The following is a 22,158-nucleotide window of genomic DNA, read 5'->3' on the forward strand; positions in this document are numbered from 1 at the left end:
GGGCAGATAGTCACTCTATTGGCCCCAGGGCTTAACCACCCACCCCCATGCCCTAAGGCAGCACTGAGGGTCTGACACTCAGAACGAGGGACCCAGTGCCTCTGTCTGCACCGGGACACCCCAGCAGGACTTGGCGGTCTGTGACTGCAGTTCCCCATCCACCCGCCACCTCCAGCAAGCCCAGGCAACTCAACTTGGCCACGCTGGGCTCTGTCTTGTCCCTTCCCCCCCATCGGTGAGATCCGGTCCTGCGACAACCGCACGGGCCGTCCGTCAGCACTGTCACGAGGGATGCTTACCAGTCGTGTTGCCAGCAGGAGGTGTCGCTTTCCCTGCAATGAAGACAGATGTGGGCTGGTTGGCAGATTTCCTTTTCTCCTCCGCTGCGCCCGCGGGGCCGGGAAAAGTGCCCCCAGCTCAGCCCAGCAGAGCGCACTGCCCTGCATCAGCGAGAGGGCGTGTCCAGCCTTGGACCCTCCGGCTGTGCACAGAGTGTGTCCCTGAAATGCCAGGGGCTGGCATGGGCGAGCCTGTCCTGCCCCCTGCACGCTCCCACCCGGCCCTGCACACGTCTGCTGTAGCTTCCCCCCCACCAGTTAGACTCCTCCCTGCCAGCCCCGCTCGCACCGAAGGCGCACGCGACCAAAGGGAGTGGGAGAAAAACCGCCACCAGGCTAAATGGTCTTCTCTTCCCCTGGTTCCTCGCACCTCACTGTCCCAGCCAGGTACCTCGAAGGAATTGTGCTGAGGACGGCTCATGGCGGGACATGCCAGAGATGTAAGACTTAAACTCCCAGCTGGCTGCCACCAGATCCCTCCCAGGCTGCCTGGGGGCTCCTCTCTCGTTTGCTACTGCAGGGCCGCTGCTGGGGATCCCGGCTGCCATTGCAGGGAGGCTGGCCAGGCTCCCTGCCCTAGCCTGTTCCCCTCAGTGGGGCAGATGGTGGGACCCTCTGGCGCAAGCCACACTCCCTGTGGGATTCCCTGACCCTGCTTAGTTTCTCCACCTGTGGGAGCAGCTTGCTAGCCAGTCTGGGTCTGGGCGGCTGAGGGTGTCTGGTGTGGCAACATCTCTGGTCCTTCCAGATCCGCCTTCTCCTGCTTGTCCAGGTGAGGCTGCCGGTGCCACTGGAGTAAGGCTCCCAGCCTGACACTGGAGCATGTGACTCGTCCAAGGAAGAGCTCATGGACTGAGAACCAGATCTGGGGAGGCGCTGAGTTCCCTTGGTTCCTCTCAACATCGGTGTGAGTGCAGCGTGATCAGCGCCTGACAGCTTTCAGGCTTGACCAAAAGAGGAAGGGATTTACTGCTGCCATGTGAAGTGACAGAGCTGTTCAGCACAGCTGCCGCAAAAGCCAACCGCGCCAGACCAGATACTCCTGACACGGGAGACCCAGCCGTGTGCCTTGCTGTAACCCCAATGGCTTGTGCCCTGCTGCAGCAAAACTTGGCTAAAAAAAAACTCACCTGAAACAGTAGCTCCTCTACCAGACAGGCACTGCTCCTTTCTCACCAGCTCTGACCCTAGAGAGGGGCCTGACTGCCCCTCCACTGAGGCCTGTTGATCCCCTGCCAATGTGGCAGGAATTTCGCCATCAACCCAGGAGAACGTAGCGCCCCTTTGTCGCTCCCCTATTCTGTCCACCTGTGTGTGTACCCGTGACTCTCCACAGGTGCTTTAAGTGTGCTCGGAGCCCTTGCACTGAAGGCTGTGTGATGCTCTGGGGGGGAATATGGATTTTGTTTCTAATCAGATGTTTTAGAATAGAAGCCTGGAGGGAAAACCAGTCTCCCTGTTCTGCGAGGAGGGGATTTCCCACCTGCAGATCTTCCCTCCCGGCCGGCCAGGTGTGCTGGCGACTTACTCTGCTGCAGCTTGATGTGGTGCTGGGTAGCTCCCAGCTTGTTGGAGGCTGTGCAGTTGACGCCTGACTTCAGCAGCTCGGAGGTGACCTGGAGGGTCAGGTTGCTGCTGGTGCGGTGGTGGTCAGTGTGGTTATGGACCTGGAAGAAGAGGGGGGAGAGTGAGGGATGCTGCTCAGGAGGGGGGACGTGAGACTCCCCCAGGGGTGCCTACTCAGGGCCTGCCTGCCCTCCTTCTGGGACAAGGGGGGTGGGGGGGGGCTCCCCAACACACGTAGCAGAGGCCTGAATGGACGAGGTCCGTTGCCTGCGCCGCGCCCAGCAGGTGAGGCTCACCGTTCCGTTGGCACTCCAGGTGATCGTGGGCAGCGGGAGGCCGGCAGCTCGGCACACCAGGGTCACCACTTCGTCGTGTTGCACCCGCACCAGAGAATCCTTGGGGCTGATCTGTGGCTTTGCTGCCGGGGGCGGGAGAGGAACAGAGCAGAGGCGTCAGCGTGGCAGGTTCCTGCGGGGTCCTTGAACGACCTGTCTGGGGGGCTCATTGTCACCAGTGAGAGGTTTATGTGCTCCTGAGGGCTGGGGTTGAATGCAACCTGCGGAGGGGAGCTGGGTGGGCTCCAGGACAGGCAGGGATGGAGGCTGGGAACAGTGTGTGTTTAGGGCTCTTCCTGGTAGAGCTCGGGGGGGCTCTAGCAGGGCCACGCTGCAGCCCTTGGAAGCTGCGCCCTGCAGAGTGAGCTGCTGTTCGCAGATCACTGGGCACACAAGGCCGGGGTCGAAGTCCTTCTGGCTTGAACCTGAGCTGTTCGTGGTCATTGGGAATGGGAGATGCTACAGATTCAGAGGGAGGGGTCTGAAGGCCTGACCCCCGCAGGAGCTGGAGGGACCGCTGCAGGGAGGCACTTGGATGGCTTGCCCTGCATGGCTTGCACCTGAGCGATCGGCGTGCTGCTGAGCAAGGGCGGGACGCAGACTTGGGACTGCCGGCCAGGACAGCTGTTTGCAGCCTCTGTCCGGGAAGCACAGCGCGGACGGCGTGCTGGGGCTCAGCTGTGGGGCCTGGAAAAGCCCCGGTCGGGGAGGACAGAGCCATGGGTCTCTCTACCCAAGAGAGGTGATGCTTAGAGCAGGGAGACTGGGGGGGTGCCTGGGACAGCCCACGAAGGTGGACCTAGAGCTGCAGTTGTGCGGGGCTGAGACCTGGCCTTGCTGCAGCCGTTTGACACAGGGTGGGGAGATGTAACCCCCCCGGGGTGGGGAGATGTAACCCCCCGCCCCAGGCTCACTCGGATTTGAGAGAGGAGTGAAGGCCTTGGGGGGAGCTGTGTCTCTCTCTCTCCCAGCCTCTTCCTCTCAGGTGTCCGGACTAGCAGAGCTACACGGGGATGGCCCCCTCCCACCGGGGCAATTCCTCAGGCTCCCTGCTGCGGGCAGGGTGTGGGCCTGCTGTGGCGGGCGGCTCTTACCATGAACAGCGACGTACACCTGCTTGGAGCGGGAGAGGCCTGGCACCCCGCCCACCGTCACCTCGCAGACGTAGTTGCCAGAAGATTCCAGGGTGACGTTGCTGACTTTCAGCTGCTTTCCTTGCCCCAGCTGTTTCCCCTTCTGGAAGAGGAGACAAGCGGGCGAGGGTCCAACTGCCGTGGGGCCCCCTCGCCTGCAGGAGCAGCACGTGGCTGGGGAAGCCGCTGCGGCGCAGCCGGGGGCGAGAGTAACAACTTTCTGATGGGTAATGTCAGGTTGGGGGGCTCAGCACAGGGATTTGAGGGGTGCAACAGGACCGCACCTGTGAGACGTTTGTGTTGGGTGCTCAGGGCAGGGGGTGGGCATGCGGGGGAGCAGGAGTCAGGGCTGTGTGTCTGTGGGGGGGCTTAGATGCTCGGTGCGAGTCACTCCCCATGCTAGCCGGGAAGGAGAGGCACGCAGGCGTGCTATGTGCTGCTCTGTCCCCTCCCGCTGGCACTACGTCGCCCAGCGCTTTCCCGGCCCGCTCCTGCCAGCTTTGGGGTGGCAGCGTGGGACCGAGCCCCGGGGGTTAGTGGGTGGGAACATCCTGCCCCGGAGGGCGTGTTACTGAGGTGCCATCGAGCTCCACAGGCCAGACCTTGTGCCCAGGCTTGTGGGAGCCCAGCGCAGACCTCCCCTGCCCTGTGCCCAGCTCTGGCGCCACGGGGGAGCGGGCCGGTGCCGGAGCGCAGCTGTTGGCATCGCTCGTTACCTTCTCCTTCCTCCAGCGGAACTCCAGGGGCTTGGAGCCACGGGCGTCGCAGGTCAGGGCCACACTGTCCCCTGGCTGCAGCTGGATGGGCTCCTCCGGGGTTATCTTGAGCCCCTCAAGGTCTAGGGAGAGAGCGAGCATGGGGATGAGACAGGGGGCCCAGGGCGTACCCACACGGGTACAGAGCAGAAGCTGCTCCCTGCAGCTGTGACCCCAGCACTAGAAGGGAGCAGCCTCCAATTCCCCTGCCTGGGAACAACTCCTGCCAGCAGGTGCTGCAGGTCTTGAAGTCCCCAGCCCATGCAGCTGGCCGGGAACAGGCCGTGCCTCCGCAGACCTGGGCCGGCAGCGCTGCCCAGGCGTGTGCAGCGGGAGTAGGACCGGGACCGCCCAGCCCCAGGGGAACCTCTTCCCCAGCCCCCTCCTGCCTTACAGTTCACAGACAGCTCCACCGTCTCTTCCAGCGCTGCCATGGAGTCGAAGTCGAAAATCCGGCACACGTACTGGCCGCTGTCCTCCTTCCGGACCTTCGGCAGGATCACCACCCCGTTCCTGGCCTCTAGCTCCCGCTCCTCCTCGCCCTCCTGAGAGCACAAGGGAGGCAGAAGCAGCGGCTAGTGGGCACAGGCTGGCACCAGCAGCGGGGGAGAGCTGTGGGGGGGTTTACAGCCCAGAGGCCAAGCCTCTGCCCTGGGCTGGAACTGGTGCCCTTGTGCGGGGCAAGGCTCTGTCTCCTGCTCAAGCCCACTTGGTGTGTAGCAGGACCTGCCCTCCGCACTGGAGTCTCTTGCTGGGGCTGGGCCAGAGGTGGTGAGAGTGTGGGACCCACAGCCCTGCCAGCGCGGGCAAGGTGAGGGTCCCCATGTGGGGGGGAGCAGGGACACCAACCTGCAGTGAGCTCTGAGGGGGGGGGAAGGCAGCCCCCATTCATGGTGCACTCTGCACCTCCGGCCTCTGGCAGCCTTGAGCCCTGCCTGTCCCGTGGCAGCCCCGACCGGCTGCTCTGCCCGACGGCTCACCTTCACTTTCCCCAGCGTGTACTCGGGTGGGGGGTTCCCGTCTCCCTTGCAGAGCAGCTTCACCTCGTCCCCCTCCCGCACCTGCGGCTGGGGAGACAGGACCTCCAGCGTCAGCGTCTCCGTGGGATCTAGGTGCAGAGAGAGGGGTGTGAAGAGACTGGGCAGCTGGGGGTGGCAGCACAGGGGGGCACAGCAGAAGTGAGCAAGGGGCAGTGCTAGTTTGGGAATCTGCCCCGGTCAGAGACCAAGGGGCAGGAGCGTGAGTAACACCACCTACATCCACACTCTGATGCTTCAGCGGGAGAGGCCCAGACCTGAGCAGGTGCCCTGCAGTGCCCAGCTCCCACCACCCAGAGCTGCCCCCCTGCAGCGGAGCAATGGCTGCATGGAGCGCAGCCACGTGGGTCTGCTGTCCCACCGCGGTGCCTGGGCAAACTGCAGCAGTGGCCCCGCCGCGCAGGGCGTGTTGCAGCCGGCTGGCAGTCGTGCTCCAGCTGCAGCCATAGACCTGGGCCCTGGCCGCTCGGCCCCCGACTCACAGTACAAGGTGAGGGTGACCTTCTCGGACGCAGCAATGTGGTCGGCCCCCCGCAGGCAGTAGCTGACTTGGCAGTGGTAGTGGGCCTGACGGTCCTCGCGGCTCACGCGGGCGTAGAGAGTGCTGCTCACCGTGTACAGCCCGCTAGACTCCTTGGTCCGGGTGGAGAGGATGTCGATTTCTGCCGGATGAGAGCAGGTGTTGGGGGCAGTGCTGGGAGGGACTGAGCACCCGCCAGCCTGGTCGGCTCCCAGGGCACCCGCCAGCCCTTGGCGGTAAGTAAGGCAGGTGTACAAGCCGCACGAGCTTCCTGCTAACGGTGTCCAGAGGCAGTGTTCCCTGGAAGCTGAGCACTTGGGCAGCTGCCCAGTAGCGACTCACACGCTGCCCAGCCGACTCGCAGAGTGCCCATGGCCAGCAGCCTGGGTTCCTGTGGGTGGTGAACATTCGCACGTGCCTTGGCACACACAAAATTTATTCCACATGTAGAGGCAGACATCAGCAGGGACTTTGCCCATGGGCTTCCCCCTTGCCAGGCTCTTCCTGGACTTGCCTGGGCTGGCCCGTTGCCCGCGCTCCCCACAGCTGCCCCCCAAAGCCTGCAACGCCCCCACCCCACTGCTGGAGAAGGAGGGGGGCCCCCGACGTACGTGATTCCTGTGGCTGCAGCTGGGTGTCATCCTTGTACCAGGTGATGTTGGGTGCTGGGAAGCCATTCTTGCTGACGCAGGCTGCGATCTGAGACAGCAAAGGGAGTGCTGGGTGCTGCCACCTCTGGATCCCTGCCTGCCCCTCCCTGCTCCCGGCCCCCCTCGCCCACAGCACATGGGGGCAGCCTGCACCTGGGCAGCACAGGTCTGATTCCTCCTGCCCTCACTGTTGCCCTGAGTTTCTTGCCTCTTGCACCTCCCCCTCTTCTGGGCTCTTGCCAGTGCTGTGAGCTTCCTCCCAGCAGTGCCCTGCCCCTTAGGGTGCTGCCCTCGGAGCAGCCGGCTCCCTCACCTTCGGGATCTCCTTACTGGTCACTGAGAGGCCTGCGTCGTTCACCTCAATCTCAGGAGGCTCTGGGGTTTCTGGAAAAGAGCAGTAGCCAAGGCAGGCGTGAGTCCCGGCCGGGGCCAGGGAGGAAGGGGAAAGGCCTTGTTCTCAGTTCTGCCATCAGTGGGGAACCTGTGCCCACCTCCCTGCTGCCCTGGCTGGGGCTGCAGGCCCTACGTGGCACCAGAGCGGCTCTCTCACTGAGGCCCACGCACTCTGCCCTGGGGCACAGGGAGAGATGCACACGCTGCCCTGGCCTGGGGTCCTGGCTTTCCACACCTCTCCGCCCGCAGCTGCTGGGCTGAGCCCTGACAGGAGGAGGGGACGGGGCCATTCTCGCTTCCGGGGTCCCCAGGCAGCAGCAGCCGGAGCTGCGGCGTGGGTCAGAGCTACCCATTACACCACCCTGCACCCGATTCCGAGCCCCACGGCACTCACTGTAAACAAGGAGCTGGGTCCGTTTCTCGTCCACGCCCAGGCTGCCTGCCCCCACCTGGCACACAAAGCTGCGGGCGTCCTGCAGCGTCACCCTGCTGATGGTGAGGGCGAAGTCGTCCTCCATAGCCACCCGCCCTTTGTACTCCGTGTCCGCCAGGACGATCTGGCCGCCAGCCATGTAGGCGATCTTCATCCGCCTGTTTCTGTCGATCTAAAGAGGAAGGAGAACGGGTCGGCCCCAGACCCGCCTGGCGTTGGGCTGTTTGGGGGGGCCGGGTTGGTCAGCCTGACACCAAAGGGGCTGAGGTACTGGCTGGGGGTGAGGTGTCGCTCTCCGGGACTGGGAGGGTGATGGGAGGAAAGCATCCCTGCAGCGTCCTCCTTCGCCCCACCATCTCCCTGCCTCTTTTCCGTCCGTGGCTCTCCTGGGTAGGTGGTCCCTGCTCCTTCCCCATCACTGTCCCCCTGCACCTTCCTGCTGGGGTTCTCCAGGCCTGCCCCTCGGTGCCCCCCGTGCTGCCCTTAGCCCCAAGGGGGCGGGTACTCACACAGAACCAGTTGATGTAGGCGTAGTCGCTCTCCCCAGGGAGGGAGAAATTGCAGTTGATCCTGGCTGTCTCCCCAAGCTCCACCTCCACCACCTCAGGCACGGAGACCTCCACCTTGTCAACAGCTGCTGAGACAGGCCACGCAGTGAGGGGGGCGGGGGATGCCTCCCAAACCCCATGGGGAGGGGGCAGGAGGCTGGTTCCCCTCTCCCCACACCCGAGACAGGTGATGTTCTCCAAGTGCAGCCGAGACAGGGGACAGCCCAGCCCCTCGGAGATGCGCCGTCTGCTCCCCACTCACACCCCACTGCCCGTGCATGCCTCCTCTTTGTGCCATCTCTGTGCAGACCCTGGCCTGCCCCACGGTGCTCCCAGGGGAGGGCGGCCGCTGGGGTAGGGGGGCTGTGAGTACTAGCTCAGTGCCAAAGTGGGGGTAATTTCCACACCCAGTATAGACCTGGCCAGGCTTCTTTGACCCTAAGCCAGCAGCGGGGCCCCCAGCTCCTCCCCAAAACGCCCCTCCCTGCGCACACACTCTGCTCCTGGTCCACTCTGCACTGTGGCAGCCTCGCTCCTGCTCCTGGCCCGCTGCCCTGCCACGTGCAGCCAAGGCCCCCGTCCCACGTCTCGCCCAACCAGCCCAGCTCAGCTCAGCTCAGCCCAGCCCAGCCCCAGGGCAGGCGTAGGGATGGAAGAGGTCAGCGCTCACCCAGGGGGAGCTGCTGGTCCAGTCCTGCCGCTACCCTGGAAGCTGGACACCAGAGCCCATGACAGCTGAGGCCACAAAACTCATCACTCAGCTGGGGAAGTACTTTGCTTCCTTCTCCTCGAGGCAGAACCAGCTCTGCTCTAGCCTCAGCTGCAGGGCTGGGCTGCGGGGGGGGGGGTGTGGTGGGCCACAGGCCTGTCCCTGCTAGCGCCCCAGCTGCACAGCACAGCTGAAGGGTCTTGGTTGCTTTCTCCTTGGCTCCAGCACCACTTGCTCCAACAGCTCCAGACCTGTGGTTGCGGGCGGGGAGGGGAGGGAGTTGCCTGCTCTGCCCTCTCCAGGGAGAAGGCAGCTGAGCTCAGCCAGTCCCTTTCCAGGTGCTGGTGGGGGAAGTCGGGAGGGGGTGGTGGTAAGGAAACAGGCAATTAGCAGCACAAGAGGGACAATGATAAGGGGTGTGGGCTGCTTCCCCCCCCCACGTCCCCCATTGTCCTGGGATGACTTCACTTTGGGGCAGGATGTTGTGCTGGGTGAAGCAGGAGGTCGCAGGGGGCAGCCCCTTTGTTAGGGCAGCTGCTGGGGCTGAGGGGGCCTGGTCAGGCCAGGCATCTGGGGTCATGCCTTGGCCCTCCTTGCTAGCCCAGGGAAATCCTGGCCTCTCTCTCACATTCGCAGAATCATCCGGCCGCAGCTTGTGGAGGTTTGCTCAGCAGCTGTCTCTGCCACAGGCCTGGGGAGCAAGGGGGTGAGGCAGAGCTGAGCATAAAGCCTAGAGTCTTCTGACTAGCCAGAGCCCCCAGGCATCCAGGCTCCTCCCCCTTCCAGTGTGAACCTATGCCTCCTCCCTGCTTCACAACTGGACCCCGGCATCCTGGTCCCCTGCTGCTGTGCCACCCACACAATCCTGCCCCCAGCCCTGCGTGCAGGGCGCGGACCCCTGGAGGCCCACAGCTGTGCAATGAACGAGAGATGAAAGGGCTCCCAGGAGATGTGGGGGACAGGCAGCAAACCCCAATAATGCTGGCAGGGAAGCAGCCTGGCAAGGCCAGGCACAGACCCAGGGATCAGCTGAGCCAGGCCCATGCAGCTGGGGCCCTGGTGTGTGTGTGTGTGGTTGGGGGGGGGGGTCGCCCCATACTAGGCTGTGCAGGGCCCCTGAGCTGGGTGAGGAGGCCAGCACCTATGAAGAACAGAGATAGCCCCCCTGACCCCACCAAAAGACTGCTCCTCAGGATGTCACTGGGGGCGCTGGAGGGGTGTCTGAGGCTCCGGCTGCCCAGGATGCAGCCACCCACTCACCCACGTGAAGGGGATGGGTCCCATGGGGACTGTCTAAGCCCAGCTGCCCCTCCCTGGCAGCAACAGCCAAGGCTTGTGGGCTGAGCCACAGAGCCTGGCCCATGAGTTGTGCCGAGAGCAGCCCCGATGCATGGCTGTGTCTCCCTCCAGCTGGGCACCTGGGCCACCTGTCAGCCCAGCTTCCCAGCACCTCCCCAGAGCACGGCTGCAAAACTGGGTGGCTGGCAGCAGTCGCTGTGAGGGTCAAGGGCTCCCTGCTGGCCAGGCACAGCCCCCGAGGGGTTGGCCAGCTCAGCGGCTCTGCACAGCCTTCAGGGAGTGCGGGGGGGTGTCCACAAGGTGCCTGCTCCACAGGCAGGGGCGTTCCAGAGGAGTGCAGATGAGGTGTCAGGGCTAGGGATGTACCAAGGCGAATGGTGCCAGGCTGTAGGGCCAGGGACGTACCAAGGGGAATGATGCCAGGATGTCAGGGCTAAGGACACACCAAGGGGAATGCAGCCAGGCCCAGGGTTGCTATTGCCAGAGGGGCCACAGTACACGTAGCACCCTGGAGTAGGGGGGAAGGTGTCTACAGCCGGGGAAGCAGGGGGTCAATGCAGGCCTGAGCAACGAACAGGATCCCAGCAGCAGGGCTGCAGCCAGGGCCACCCCTCTGGCTAATGTAAGTGACCAGAATGGCTTTGGCATCACACCTGCTCGGAGATACACCTGCTTAGAGCCGACCAGCACCTCCTACCTCGGGCTGTGCCCCTGGCCAGATGCTCATGTCCTGCACCACATCACCAGGGTCAACCCACAGGCCCCTAATGTGTGGGATGGGGGAGCCCAGGCAGAGCTGCAGACCATCACCCAGCAGATCTCTCCCTGCCCCCTCCTCCTGCTAGGCTTAATCCTGATCCATGGAGGGGGATAGGAGGGTGGAAAGAGCTCCCAGTCCAGCCTCCTCTCTGCCCCCTGAGTCATTTAGTCCTGGCTCACTCTCCTCCCAGCTGGCCTGGGCTGTGCGGTTAGCAGGACCCCTGGGAACACTTGCACCTGGAGCACCTGGAAATGGGGCCAGGCCCCTCCTGAGTGCGGAAGGACAGCCCAGCTAGCAGGGTAAAGGAACTCGCCCCACCCCTGCACCTGGCTGGCAGTGGCGGCTCTGGCCCAGCTCGGGGACGACAGCTTAGCCAAGCGGCTGTGTCTAAGGGTGGATGCCCCAAGGGCGGACCACAGATGGGTGGTGCCAGCACCTGGCCTGGCCTGGCCCAGCAGGCGGTACTAACTGGAGGCACCCTGAGCATCCTAGCTCCATGTGCCCGAGCAGGTGCGATCCCTGGTCACCGAGAGCCGCTCCCACCTCTCCGGGGTGCCGGGAGCGCCGCCTCCAAGAGGACAGCTGAACAAACAGGGCTGGACAAAGGGCCACCTGGGAACACTTCATCTCCCTGCTCCCCGCCCACGCCAGCTGGAGTCACGGCACCAGGCCAAGCCAGGGACGCCAGGGTGAGCTCCAGGCCAACCGGCACTGACCACGCACGCTGGGACAGTCATGCCCACGCACGGGCAGTGCCCGAGGGCGGAGCAGCAAGAGACAATGGTGCTGTAGGATGCGCCCTCCCTGCCTGACCCTGGAGGAGGGCTGCCGAAGGCCTAGCTGGCACTGGAGAACTAGCGCAGAGCGCAAGAGGCCCAGGAGCACCTGCAAGCCCATGGGGCACGGCTGGTGGAAGAGCAGCTGTGTTGATTTAAGCTCCTGCAGAAAGAGATTAGGAGAGGGCACAGAGGGGAGGTTGGGAAGGGCCCCGGGGCCCGCCCAGAGGAGTGCTGCGCCACAGGCAAACGGCATGTCTGAAACGAGAGCCCGGCCTGGGCAGGGGAGAGAAACCTGACCCAGAAGGCAGGGGAACGGGAACCCCAGAGTCCAACGTGCTGCGGGAACAGGGGCGGGAGGGGCATGTTTGGCCTGTGGTCAGCCGGGACGTCGAAGGAGGTGCTCATGGAGCTGGCCGGGGAACAGCCAAAGGGCTGGGCTGGGTCGGGTCCCACGAGGCTGGCCGTACAGAAAGGGGCAGCCAAGGGGAAGGTGCAGCCCCCAGGGAGAGAGGAAAAAGAAGAGGGGTGTCTGGAGGCTGGAGCATGGCCTCAACCCCCCCCCGCACCCCGGCAGGTGCCCAGCCCTGCACTCAGCAGGGTGGCAGGAGCTGAGCCCAGAGGGACATGAGAACGACCAGGTCAACGCAGTGAGCAGCGGTGGGAACCCATGGTGGGAGAGCACGTTGGCTGGGGGGCTTGTGGGCAAGTGAAGCTGTCACAGGAGGAATTCGGGGCCGTGGAGCAGGCCCTGCCAGTGGCTGCTGGAAAGCTCCTCGGGTGGGGGGGGGATGACCAGGGCAATCCAGGGCTTGTGCTGGCTGCAGCAGAACCAGAGCAGAATGAGCTGCCAGCCCCGCTCAGGGTTGGAGGCAGCCACACCCCTGGGGGATACAGGTGTGAGAGCACAGGGGCCATTGGGGGTGTTGTCTCCACACCAGGCCTGAAAGGGTTAAGGTGGCTTGAAGGGCCAATTAACTGCCCCTGCTGCACCTGGAGGAGCAGCCAGGGAGCAGAGCTTAATTAGGGAGTAGGCTCAGCTGGAGGGGAGCAGGAGGGGCTGTATAAAGCCCAGGAGCAGAGGGTGGCTGGGGCCTATGGGGGAAGCAGCTTGCAGTCAGGGGCTGAGAGAGGGGAGGAATGTTTCATGCTGGGGAGGAAAGCGGTTTGCAGTGGCTGCCTGGGTGGAGGGGGTCTGGGCTGGAAAACCCAGAAGTGAGGGGCTCAAACAAGGGACAGACTACTGCAGAGTGCTGACTGGAGGCTCCCGGAGGGGGTCCCCTTGGCAGTCCCCAGGCTGGGGCACTGAGCCGGGGGTAGAGTCTGGCCTGCTTGGGACAGTTTGTCCTGAAAGATTTGGATGCCCTGGGTCCCAGTGTCCTGGCTGGAGGGCTGAGTCACAGAGGACTCTCCAGCTCTCAGCGGGCAGGTCCACCATGGGTCAGGAGCAGATCTGAGATATAGATACAGACATGAAAAGGGGAGAAGCCCAGGGGTATGGAGCAGCTCCTACAGGAGGTGAGATTGCAAACACTGGGGTGGCTGAGCTTGGAAAAGAGGTGATTAGAGGGGTACATGAGAGAGGCCTGTAAAATCATGACTGGTGGGTGTTACTGAGCCCCTCACAAAACACAAGAGCCCGGTGTCACTGCCGAAGGAAGACTTGGCAGGTTTAAAACCTACAAAGGAATATTTCTGAATGTTAGTACCTAGAAAGTTAATGGAGCCAGGAATGAAGCAGCCAGTTTGTGACCATCTAGAAGACAGACTGATCAGTAACAACACAGATTTGATAAGAACACATGGCGTCGGAACAAATGAATAACTTTCTCTGAGAGGGTAGCAAGGGTTGTGGATGGGGAGAAGCAGTAGGTGTGATGCATTTTGATTTGTAAAGTTCATCATACTGTCCTGTGTCAACCCGTCATAAACGTACCAGGGCAACAGAGCCTGGGATGGAGCTAGTACAAGGTGGCTGCATCACTGGTTGGAAAACTATTCGCAGAGTTGTTAGCAGTGATTTAGAAGCAAGCTCTAAGGGCATAACAAGTGAGGTCTCACAGGGATCCGTTCTGGGTCCAGCTATGGCCAGTAGCTACATCAGTGGCATAGAAAGTTTGTAGACAATACTGGTTCTGGGAAGGGTTGCAAGTGCTCTGGAGGATAGGATGACAATTCCCATAGATCTAGGCAAATTGGAGAAATGGTCTGAGGTAAATGGGATGAAATTCAGGAAGGATAAACAGAGTGCTGCACTTAGGAAGGAACTATCAGTTTCACAAAATGGGAAGTGACAGTTTAAGATGGATAACTGCAGATAAGCATCTAGATGTCTTAGAGGACCACAAGAAAAATGAGTCAGCGGTATAATACTGTGGTTACAGAAACCCACCATCATTCTGGGACATATTAACAGGAGCATTCTCACACAGACACAAGAAGTCATTCTTCCACTCTGCTCTGCACTGATTAGGCCTCAACTGGAGTAGTGTGTCCAGTTCTGAGTGTCAAGTTTCTGAAAGATGTGGACAAGTTGCAGAAAATCTAGAGAGCAACAATAAAAATTAAAGGCCTGGAAACCATGGTGTTTGCGGGAAGGTGGGAAAAGTTCCATTTGCTTAGTCTGGAGAAGAGAAGGTGTGTGCGTGAGACAATAGCTGAAAGGTGGTTACGAGGAGGAAGGAGAAAAATAATTCTCCTTAACCTCTGAGGCTGGGACAAGAAGCAATGGGTTTATACTGCAGGAAAGATGATCTAAACTAGACGGTAGGAAAAAGTTCTAGCTGCTGGGGGGGTGAAGCACTGGAATAAATTGCCCACAGCGATTGTGCAATCTTCCTCACTGCAGATATTTAAGAGTGGGTAAGACAAACACCTGTCAGGGATGGTCTAGCTAATACCCCATGGACGAGTCAATCCCTCAAGGTCCCTTCCAGTCCTCTGAGGCTTTGTGCAACACACTGCCAGCCTGTGGAGCTCGTTGGCAGGGGATGTCGCAAACGCCAAAGTTGTAATGTTTTCTTGTTTAAAAAAAAAAAGAAGAATCCAATAAGCTCATGACAAATAGGCCCATAAAGGGCTATGAGTGTCACGGATGTAACCTCCTGCTTAGCGTTGCAAGGCCCCAGACTGGCAGAAGCTGGGACTGTCTGACTGGGGATGAATCACTCAACAACTGCCTTGTCCGGTTCATGCCTTCCAAAGCCACGGGTGCTGGCTGTTGTCACCAGCCGGGCTCCTGGACCAGATGGAGCTGATGTGGGTCTCCTTGTGATCTAAGGGCAGCCAGTTCCCCGTCGCTGAATTTCCCCTCAGTTCAGGAGCTGCCTACGCAACTGACCTGCTTGACCTGTGCCTTGCCACAGGGCAAGGGGCCTCGCCACAGCTCTGCGCAGCACTACGGGTTCCAGCTCACACCAGCGCGACCTAGGCCAGAGAGTGGGAGGGAGGAAAGCCCGGTGGAGACCCGGGTGTGGCCCTCGGGGATGTGTGTATGCGATACCCCCTTCACCTCCTCCCTGGGGGTGAAAAGCTGCCTTGCAAGGAGCAGCAAGAAGGAAGGCTGAGTCAGGGAACTCCTGGTGACTTAAGCAAGCAGCACAATGGCTGGTCTCTGTGGCCACAGTGGGGACGCGGGGAGGGTTGACCAAATCCTGATGTCACCCACCACCCACAGGATCCAAGGTGCTTGGGGAAAGGCCAAGCATGACTGGGGCCTTACGTCAGCTGCAGAGAGTATAGGCCAGGGACCGCTTGTGTGGGAGTTACCCTACACATGCGCCAGCCTGGCACTAAGATCCTGCGCTGCTGGGGGCTGTTCTGCCCCTTCTCTCTGTCTCCAGCACCTAACCTGGCATTAGAGGAAATGCAGCTTCTTCATACCCATCAGTGCCGCCCCCCCTCCATCACCCTGCACCTGCTAAGCTGCATTCGGATGTCCCTTGGACCAGATGCATTCACCCAAGAGTTCTAACGGCGCTCACAGCTGACATTGCTGTAGTCGGTAGCCAATCACTCAGATCAACCTCTCTACCAGATGCCAGGAGAGTAGCTAATGTGATATCTATTTATTGCAATGCTGGCAAGTACAGGTGGGCAACCCTCACTCAGTACCAGGCAGGTAGGTTGAAACTCGAGTCAAGCAACGAATTATTCGATCCAGAGATGAAAATAATTTGTTGGAGAAAAATGAACCAAGCTTTTGCAAAGGGAAATCATGCCACACCAATCTAGCAGAGTTCTTTGACGGAGTCAGCAAGCATGTGGGCAACAAAGATCCAGTGTTTACCGAGAGTGTGTACACTGGCATAGGTTGTGCACTTACAAAGTGTGAGGATGATACCGAGCTGGGAGGGGTTGCAACTGCTTTGGAGGATCGGATCAGAATTCAAAATGATCTGGACCAACTGGAGAAATGGTCAGAGGAAAGCGGGATGAAATAAGGACAAATGCAAAGTACTCCACTTACAGAAGACCAATCAGTTTCACACATGCAACAGGGGAAATAGCTGTCAAGGATGGAGTATTGCAGAAGGGGATCGAGGCGTCATAACGGACCACAAGCTAAACATGAGTCAACAGAACAACACTTGCCAAAAAAACAAATGTGATTCTAGGATGCACTGACAAGTGTTGTAAACAAGACATTAGAAATTATTCTTCCACTCGACTCTGTGCTGATTCGGCCTCAGGAAAGATGTGGAGAAACTAGAGAAGGTCCTGAGAAGAAGAACAAAAATGATGAACAGTCTAGAAGATGACCTTTGAGGGAAGACTGAAAGAACTGGATTTGTTGAGTCTGGAAAAGAGAAGACGGAGAGGAGATGTGATAACAGCATTCAAGTAGCTAAACAACTGTTGCAAGGAGGAGGGAGAAAAATTATTCTCCTTAACCTCTGAGGGTAGGACAAGGATTAATGGGCTTAAACTGCAGCAAGGGAGGTTTAAGTTGGGTATAAGGAAAAACTTCCTAACTGTCAGGGTGGTTATGCATTGGAACAAATTGCCGAGGCAGGTTGTAAAATCTCTATCATTGCACATATTTAAGTGCAGGTTGGACAAACATCTGTCAGGAATGATCTAGATGGTCCTTGGTCCTGCCATGAGCACAGAGGACTGGATTTGATGGCTTTTCAAGGCTCCTTCCAGCTCTGGCGTTCTCTGATTGGATTTTCAGAAAGTCTTTGACGAGGTCCATCACCAGAGGGCCTAGAGCAAAGTAAGCTGTCATGGGATCAGAGGGAAGGTCCTCCCACGGATCAGTAATTCATTAACACAGAAGAAAGAGGATGAATAAATTGTCAGTTTTCAGAATAGAGAGAGGTAAATAGGAGTGGCTCCCAGGGCTCTGTATCAGGAGCAGTGCTGTTCAATATCTTCAGAAATGAGCTGGAGAAGGGGGTAAACAGTGATGTGGCAAAACTTGCAGGCAACACAAAATTACTCAAGATAATTAAGGCCAATGCAGACCACGAAAAACTACAAAGAGCTCTCACAAAACTGGTTGACTGGGCAAGCAAATGGCCAATGAAATTCAGTGTTTGAGAAATGCACATTGGAAAATACAATCCCAACTACACACACAAAAGGCTGGTGATCGAAGTTAGCTGTCACCACACAAGAATGAGATCTCAGAGTCATGCTGGACAGTTTGCTGAAAACATCTGCTCAATGAGTAGCCGCAGTCAACAAAGAGAACAGCGTGTTTGGAACCCTTAGGAAAGGGATAGACAATAAGACAGAAAATAGCATCTAAATTGATGGTACGCCCACACCTTGAATACTGCCTGCCATGCTGGTCATCCCATCTCAAAGAGGTTGGATTAGAATTGGAAAAATTACAGAGAAAGGCAGCAAAAGTGATTAAGGAGATGGAACAACTTCTGAATGAGACAAGATTAAAAAGATGGGGACTGTTCAGCTTGGAAAAGAGACGACTAAGAAGGGAGATGACAGAGCTCTGTAGAATCGTGACTGCATGGAGAAGGTGAATGAGGAAGCATGGGTCACTCCTCCATACCACAAGAGGCCAAGAGATATTATGAAAGCCAAAAGTACAACTGGGTGCAAAAAGGAGCTAGACAGGTTCACAGAGGGTAGGTCCATCAATGGCTATTAGCCCAGGTGATGAGGGATGTCACCCCATGCTCTGGGTATCTCTAAGCCTCCGACTCCCTGATCCTGGGAGTGGATGCCAGAAGACAGCGCATTCAATAATCACCTGCTCTAGTCACTCCCTCCAAAGGGCCAGGCTTTGGCCACTATCTGCAGACAAGCCGCTAGGCGAGGTGGGCCGCTGGGGCGACTCGGTCTGGCCACTGTTAAGTTCTAATGGACAGGCTGAACCACTGAAATCCAGGACTTTCTGGTCCAGTGTGGCTGGACCAGAGAACCCTGGCGGCTGGGAGTGGAGGTCAGCTGGGAGTGTGGTGACCAGGAACCATGGCCAGGACTCAGAGCCCACAGCCGGGGCCAGGCATTGACCTCCCCTGTTTGGCAAACTCCCTGTTTTGGGGCTGCTCAGGTCACAGGGGTGCTGGACCAGGGATGTCCAACCTGTACGAAAAGCCAGTGAGGCAGCTATGCCAGGTGCCCAGCATGTGTGCCCAGGTGGTGCAGCTGGCTGCAAGGCCTTCCCTTGATCCCTCCAGACTTACAGTCCCTGCTCCGCTGTGCCCAGTCAGGCAGGAGTTTCAAAGCTCCCAAGTGCGTCTCGCTCCTCCTGGACTTTTTACAGCTGCCAAACAACGCGGGTGAAGAGGCAGCAGCTGGGGCAATCCCCAGGAATCCACCTTCAGCCCATCGGAAAGCAAGAAGCCACCCACCCACCCTGCTGGGACAAAGGGGGACGCGAGTACCAACCTCCTCCCCCCCGGCGTTCTGTCTACCTTGGCTGTCCCCAGGGCTACAGGCGGGCTGAGCTTTGAGTGGACAGGAGGAGAGCTGCAGGGAAACACCCGTTCATACATAAAGCCCCCAGCAGCTGAAACCAGGCTGGGTGAAAAGGGAGGGCATGAAACAGGAAATGAACAACCCTGAACGGGAGCGCCCTTCAGGGAGGGACAGCTAAGGGAGGGGCGGCTACTCCACCCAGCACTGCCTTCGTGGGGCCTTAAAGAAAGAGACCTGCGAGGAGAAAGACCACAGAGGGAGGCTACTGGGACAAGCTGCACCACCTTGGCTGCCATACCACCCTTTGTCCTGATCCCGAGTGGCGTCCTGAGTAGCCAGGGCCAGATGTAGTCCCCCCGCTGGCTCCAGCTGCTTCCCAGACTCCACCTGAGACAAAACACGGGCAGATTCCCACAGCAGCTGCAAGAACGGCAGCTCCAGCGCAGCTCATCTCATCTCACTCCTCTTTCCCCCGCAATCGGCCCATTATCTCCCTGTCTTTGGCACCAAACAAGGGTCTGTCAGGCCTGGGAGGTTCCTTCTCAGCATTCCACCTCGAGGGGCTGGGAGCCAGAGCTGCTGTTAGATGGGTGCCCCTCTGGCTACCCCACAGATCCAAGGCTGCCCCCACTTTTCCTTCTCTCCTTCATCTTCAGCAAGAGTTTGGAAAAGTTTTGAACGGGGGCTTTGCCATTGCTGCAGGCTGAAATCTTGGTTTGCAAACCCTGTCCAATGCTCGACAGCCCCGTGTTCCTTTAACACCCGGAGCCCATTTCGTCCGTCTAAATTAATACGACTGAGCAGCTGATGGGGAGGCGAGAGCAGTCTCAGCCCCCCCCCGACCTGGGGATTCTGCACCCTGCCTTTGCCAGGACCTGCCCTGGGTGACCCTGGAAGTCCGTAAAAGCCAGTCGGTCCCCACGTCTCTGGCCACTCGGCCTGGCGAGGAAACCAGCCTGCGCCATGAAGGATGGCGTGATGGCGGATGCTGGCAAGGTGGCAGGGCTGGGGCTGGGCTCTGCAGCACACGCGTTTGTTCCCAGCCTTGCAGCGGTAATGGAGTGGCTGGCTGGGCTCCAAGGCACGGGAGAAAATGTAATGGCTTATCGACCTGGCGCTGGCAGGCGCTGGGAAGCAGTGATGTTTCCAGAACGGCTGAGTGCAGGGACGGTAAACAAACCCCGCATGTAAACAAGGTGGCTTGGCTCAGCGTGAGGAGCTCTGGCACTGACGCCCCAGCCCAGCCGCGCCAGGGCGCTGACGGGGGACTCGATGGGCCTGACAGCAGGGCTGGATTCGGCCCCAGAAGGCTGGCGAGCCTCAGGCCCGCGTGCCGCATGGGAGAGGAACTGCAGGACAGAGCAGGAGCAGGAGCAGGAGGAGGAGCAAGACCATCTCTCCTGCGCCCAAGGGAAGGGCAGGAGGCTCTGCCACTTGTAACAGCTCAGCGATGGTGCACAGGAGGTGTGGGGACAGCCTGGAGCCAAGGGGAGCCTTTGCAGGTGCATCGGGGCACCCACGTGGCTAAACCAGAGCCCCCAGTAGACAAACAGGGAAGTTTGCTTAGCAAACAGTCCGTGGCTGCTCTGCGCTCACAGCCCCAAGCACTCGCTGTCCCGAGCGCCAGCTAATGCTGGGCAGCCTTTCCTGGCCTCCAAGCCAAGCCGAGCATTATTTGGCTGGCCCAGACAACCCCGTCATGGGAAGCACAAGTCCGGGCCCATTCAGCCTTGGCCTCTTGGGCCCAGAGGCCAATCATGCTGCTGCCTTGTGCAATGTCCACATCTGCCCACTAGAACCCGAGTTGAGACCCAGCAAACTCAGGGCGTGAGTGGCCACTGAACAGCTGCCCAAGTGAAGCCGCTTGCAGGCTGGGCTTGCCGGAGCAGCAAGCCAGAGGAGAAACTGTGTCCTCTCCCGTGCAGCTGGAGGCAACCCAAACCCAGAGGAGGGGAGACGACCCCCTGCAGATGCCCTGCCCCTACCGTTTGGAGAAGGGTCCTGGGGGGCCCCCAGTGCACAGGGCCTTAGGAAAAGCGGGGTGCTAAGGACAGGGACTGAGTGGGACCCCATGGCTGTGAGCCAGGCTAGCGGAGTGGCCTTCAGAACAGTGCGGGAGGCTGCGTGGTGGGCTGGTGAGGTGTGACACCAGGCCAAGGGAAACATGGGGCAGAGGACAATGGTCCTGGGGCTCCCACTTCCCTGCCCCGACCTGGGGCAACAAGGAAGCACCCTGGTTATAGAAAGGCCCCGACCTGGCCGAGGAAGGGGCGGTGCATGCCCCGTACGCAGCCAGGGCAGGTAAGGCGCTGCGATTGGTGAGGGCAGGAAGTGAAGGAAATCGTTAGCAAGCTGTGGAATGACCCTGCCACAGAGCCTGGGGCGCTAACGGGTGAGATGGAGCTGCTGGCTGCAGAGGGACAGGCCCCTCCCTGAGCTCGGCAGGGGACCGGGGATGAGCCGAGGCCCAGCTCCTGCAGCTCTCCGGCCACACTCGCAGTGCACCTCTGAGAGAGCAGCCAGCTGGAGTGGCAGCCTGGGGAGACTGCACCCCAGTCAGAGCTGCGTAACCCCAATGGGCAGAGATGGGGCCAAGCCAGGATGCTGCTCTCCTGGGCAGAGAGCAGGGCCGGCTCTGCCACCGTCCCCAGCCCTGCCAGCTCATGCACAGAGAAGGGGTGTTGGTGGGGAAGCAGGAAGGAGCAGGCCCAGCTGGTGCTGCTGGCCAGAGGCTGAGAGAGAGAGAGGGAGAGAGAGACAGCTGCCCCCTGCCCCCCACCCCTCACCAGCTCCAGCCAGTGCCATGAGCTCAGTGCCCAGGAATGCCCGGAGGCCAAGAACGTTCCTTTTGTGCATGCCTTGGTACACGTGCCGCACCCTGCTGCTCGCACGTCGCTGTGCCCGCTCCCCTGGGACCCCACCCGCAGCCTCCCTCGGGGCACGGCGAGAGGCCGAACACCCCAGTGAGGGGCTGAGCTGAGAATCCTTCCAGCTCGGGAGCATGTGGGGAATCTCCCTCGACACCTCTGGGTGAGCCCCACCATCTCCCCACCCCTTCCCTCAGGCTGACAACACATGCCCGGCTCTTCAGGGCCCCATCTGACCCACCCCTGGGATCCCTTCTGTGAGGGTGAGGGGGTGTAGTCCAGGGCTCTGTGAGGGGCAGCCAGGCCTGGTCTGTAGGAGGCGGGACCGTGCCCTGAGCACTGACTGAGAAGCCTGAGGACACAATGGGAGCATTGAGGGTGCCACGCTGAGGATCCGGGAGAAATTTCTGCGCTGGGGCAGAGGGCAGGGCCAGAGCAGTCTGGGGAACAGAGAGACGTTTCTCGCAGCAGGGCCCACCCCCCTGCCCACCGAGAGGGGAGCTCTCCATTCTCAGCAGCCAGAGAGGCACTGCCACTCAGCTGGCCCTGGCTTCTGGGAGGGGGCGGTGGAGCTGTGCTGGTGGAGAATGGGTGAGTGGGCAGGCTGGAGCGTCAGCCGGCAGCGAAAGGGCCCCAGCAGGCCCAGCTGAACAGAGCTCTCCCGCTTGGAAGAGCCTGGCCCGTGAGGGAGAGGGGCTGGAGATCCTGACTCCCGCCGCCTTAGCCGTGTCTGCCAGTGGCAGAGCATCTCGCTGCAGGCCTCCAGCAGCCAGCAGAGTCCCAGGGCAGGTCCCACAGGCAGAAGAGAGCCCAAGCCTCCCACGCACAACTCAGGAGAGAGCCCAGGGGCTCCCTCACACACCCCTGGGGGGCCAGCTTGTGACTCCTCCCTTGTGCCCAGGGCTGCCAGGTTCAGGTGCCACATCCAGGAGCTTTCCAGTCCAGGAGAGGAGCTCTGCACACAGGAGGCAGTAGGCCCTTCTGGGGCTTCCCGCCCCAGGCTTGCACGCCCTGCCCCAGGAGACAGATCGGCACACTCAAAGGCCCCACAGTGGCCCTGCCACAGCCTGGGAAGGAGACAATGGGCTCGCAGCCTCCCACCACTCCGCCCCCGGGCGAAGGCAGCAACACCCCACGCAGAGCCGTCC

At 60.3% G+C, this 22,158-nt stretch overlaps 1 protein-coding gene across 1 annotated transcript in view; it reads right to left on the minus strand.

Moving 5' to 3' along the window:
- Window positions 1–22,158, minus strand: part of MCAM (melanoma cell adhesion molecule) — a 35,632-nt gene that overhangs the window by 6,626 nt on the left and 6,848 nt on the right. Inside the window, exons 2-13 of the mRNA XM_074976930.1 lie at window positions 7,670–7,794; window positions 7,122–7,332; window positions 6,648–6,718; window positions 6,296–6,383; window positions 5,647–5,826; window positions 5,108–5,235; window positions 4,522–4,672; window positions 4,089–4,210; window positions 3,334–3,475; window positions 2,201–2,322; window positions 1,867–2,005; window positions 300–332 (exon numbers count right to left, since the gene is read on the minus strand). Of these exons, the coding sequence (XP_074833031.1) occupies window positions 300–332; window positions 1,867–2,005; window positions 2,201–2,322; window positions 3,334–3,475; window positions 4,089–4,210; window positions 4,522–4,672; window positions 5,108–5,235; window positions 5,647–5,826; window positions 6,296–6,383; window positions 6,648–6,718; window positions 7,122–7,332; window positions 7,670–7,794 (1,512 nt within the window). The remainder of the gene's footprint in view (window positions 1–299; window positions 333–1,866; window positions 2,006–2,200; window positions 2,323–3,333; window positions 3,476–4,088; window positions 4,211–4,521; window positions 4,673–5,107; window positions 5,236–5,646; window positions 5,827–6,295; window positions 6,384–6,647; window positions 6,719–7,121; window positions 7,333–7,669; window positions 7,795–22,158) is intronic.

Source organism: Carettochelys insculpta, chromosome 25 (assembly GCF_033958435.1).
Source record: "Carettochelys insculpta isolate YL-2023 chromosome 25, ASM3395843v1, whole genome shotgun sequence".
Taxonomy (NCBI): domain Eukaryota; kingdom Metazoa; phylum Chordata; order Testudines; family Carettochelyidae; genus Carettochelys; species Carettochelys insculpta.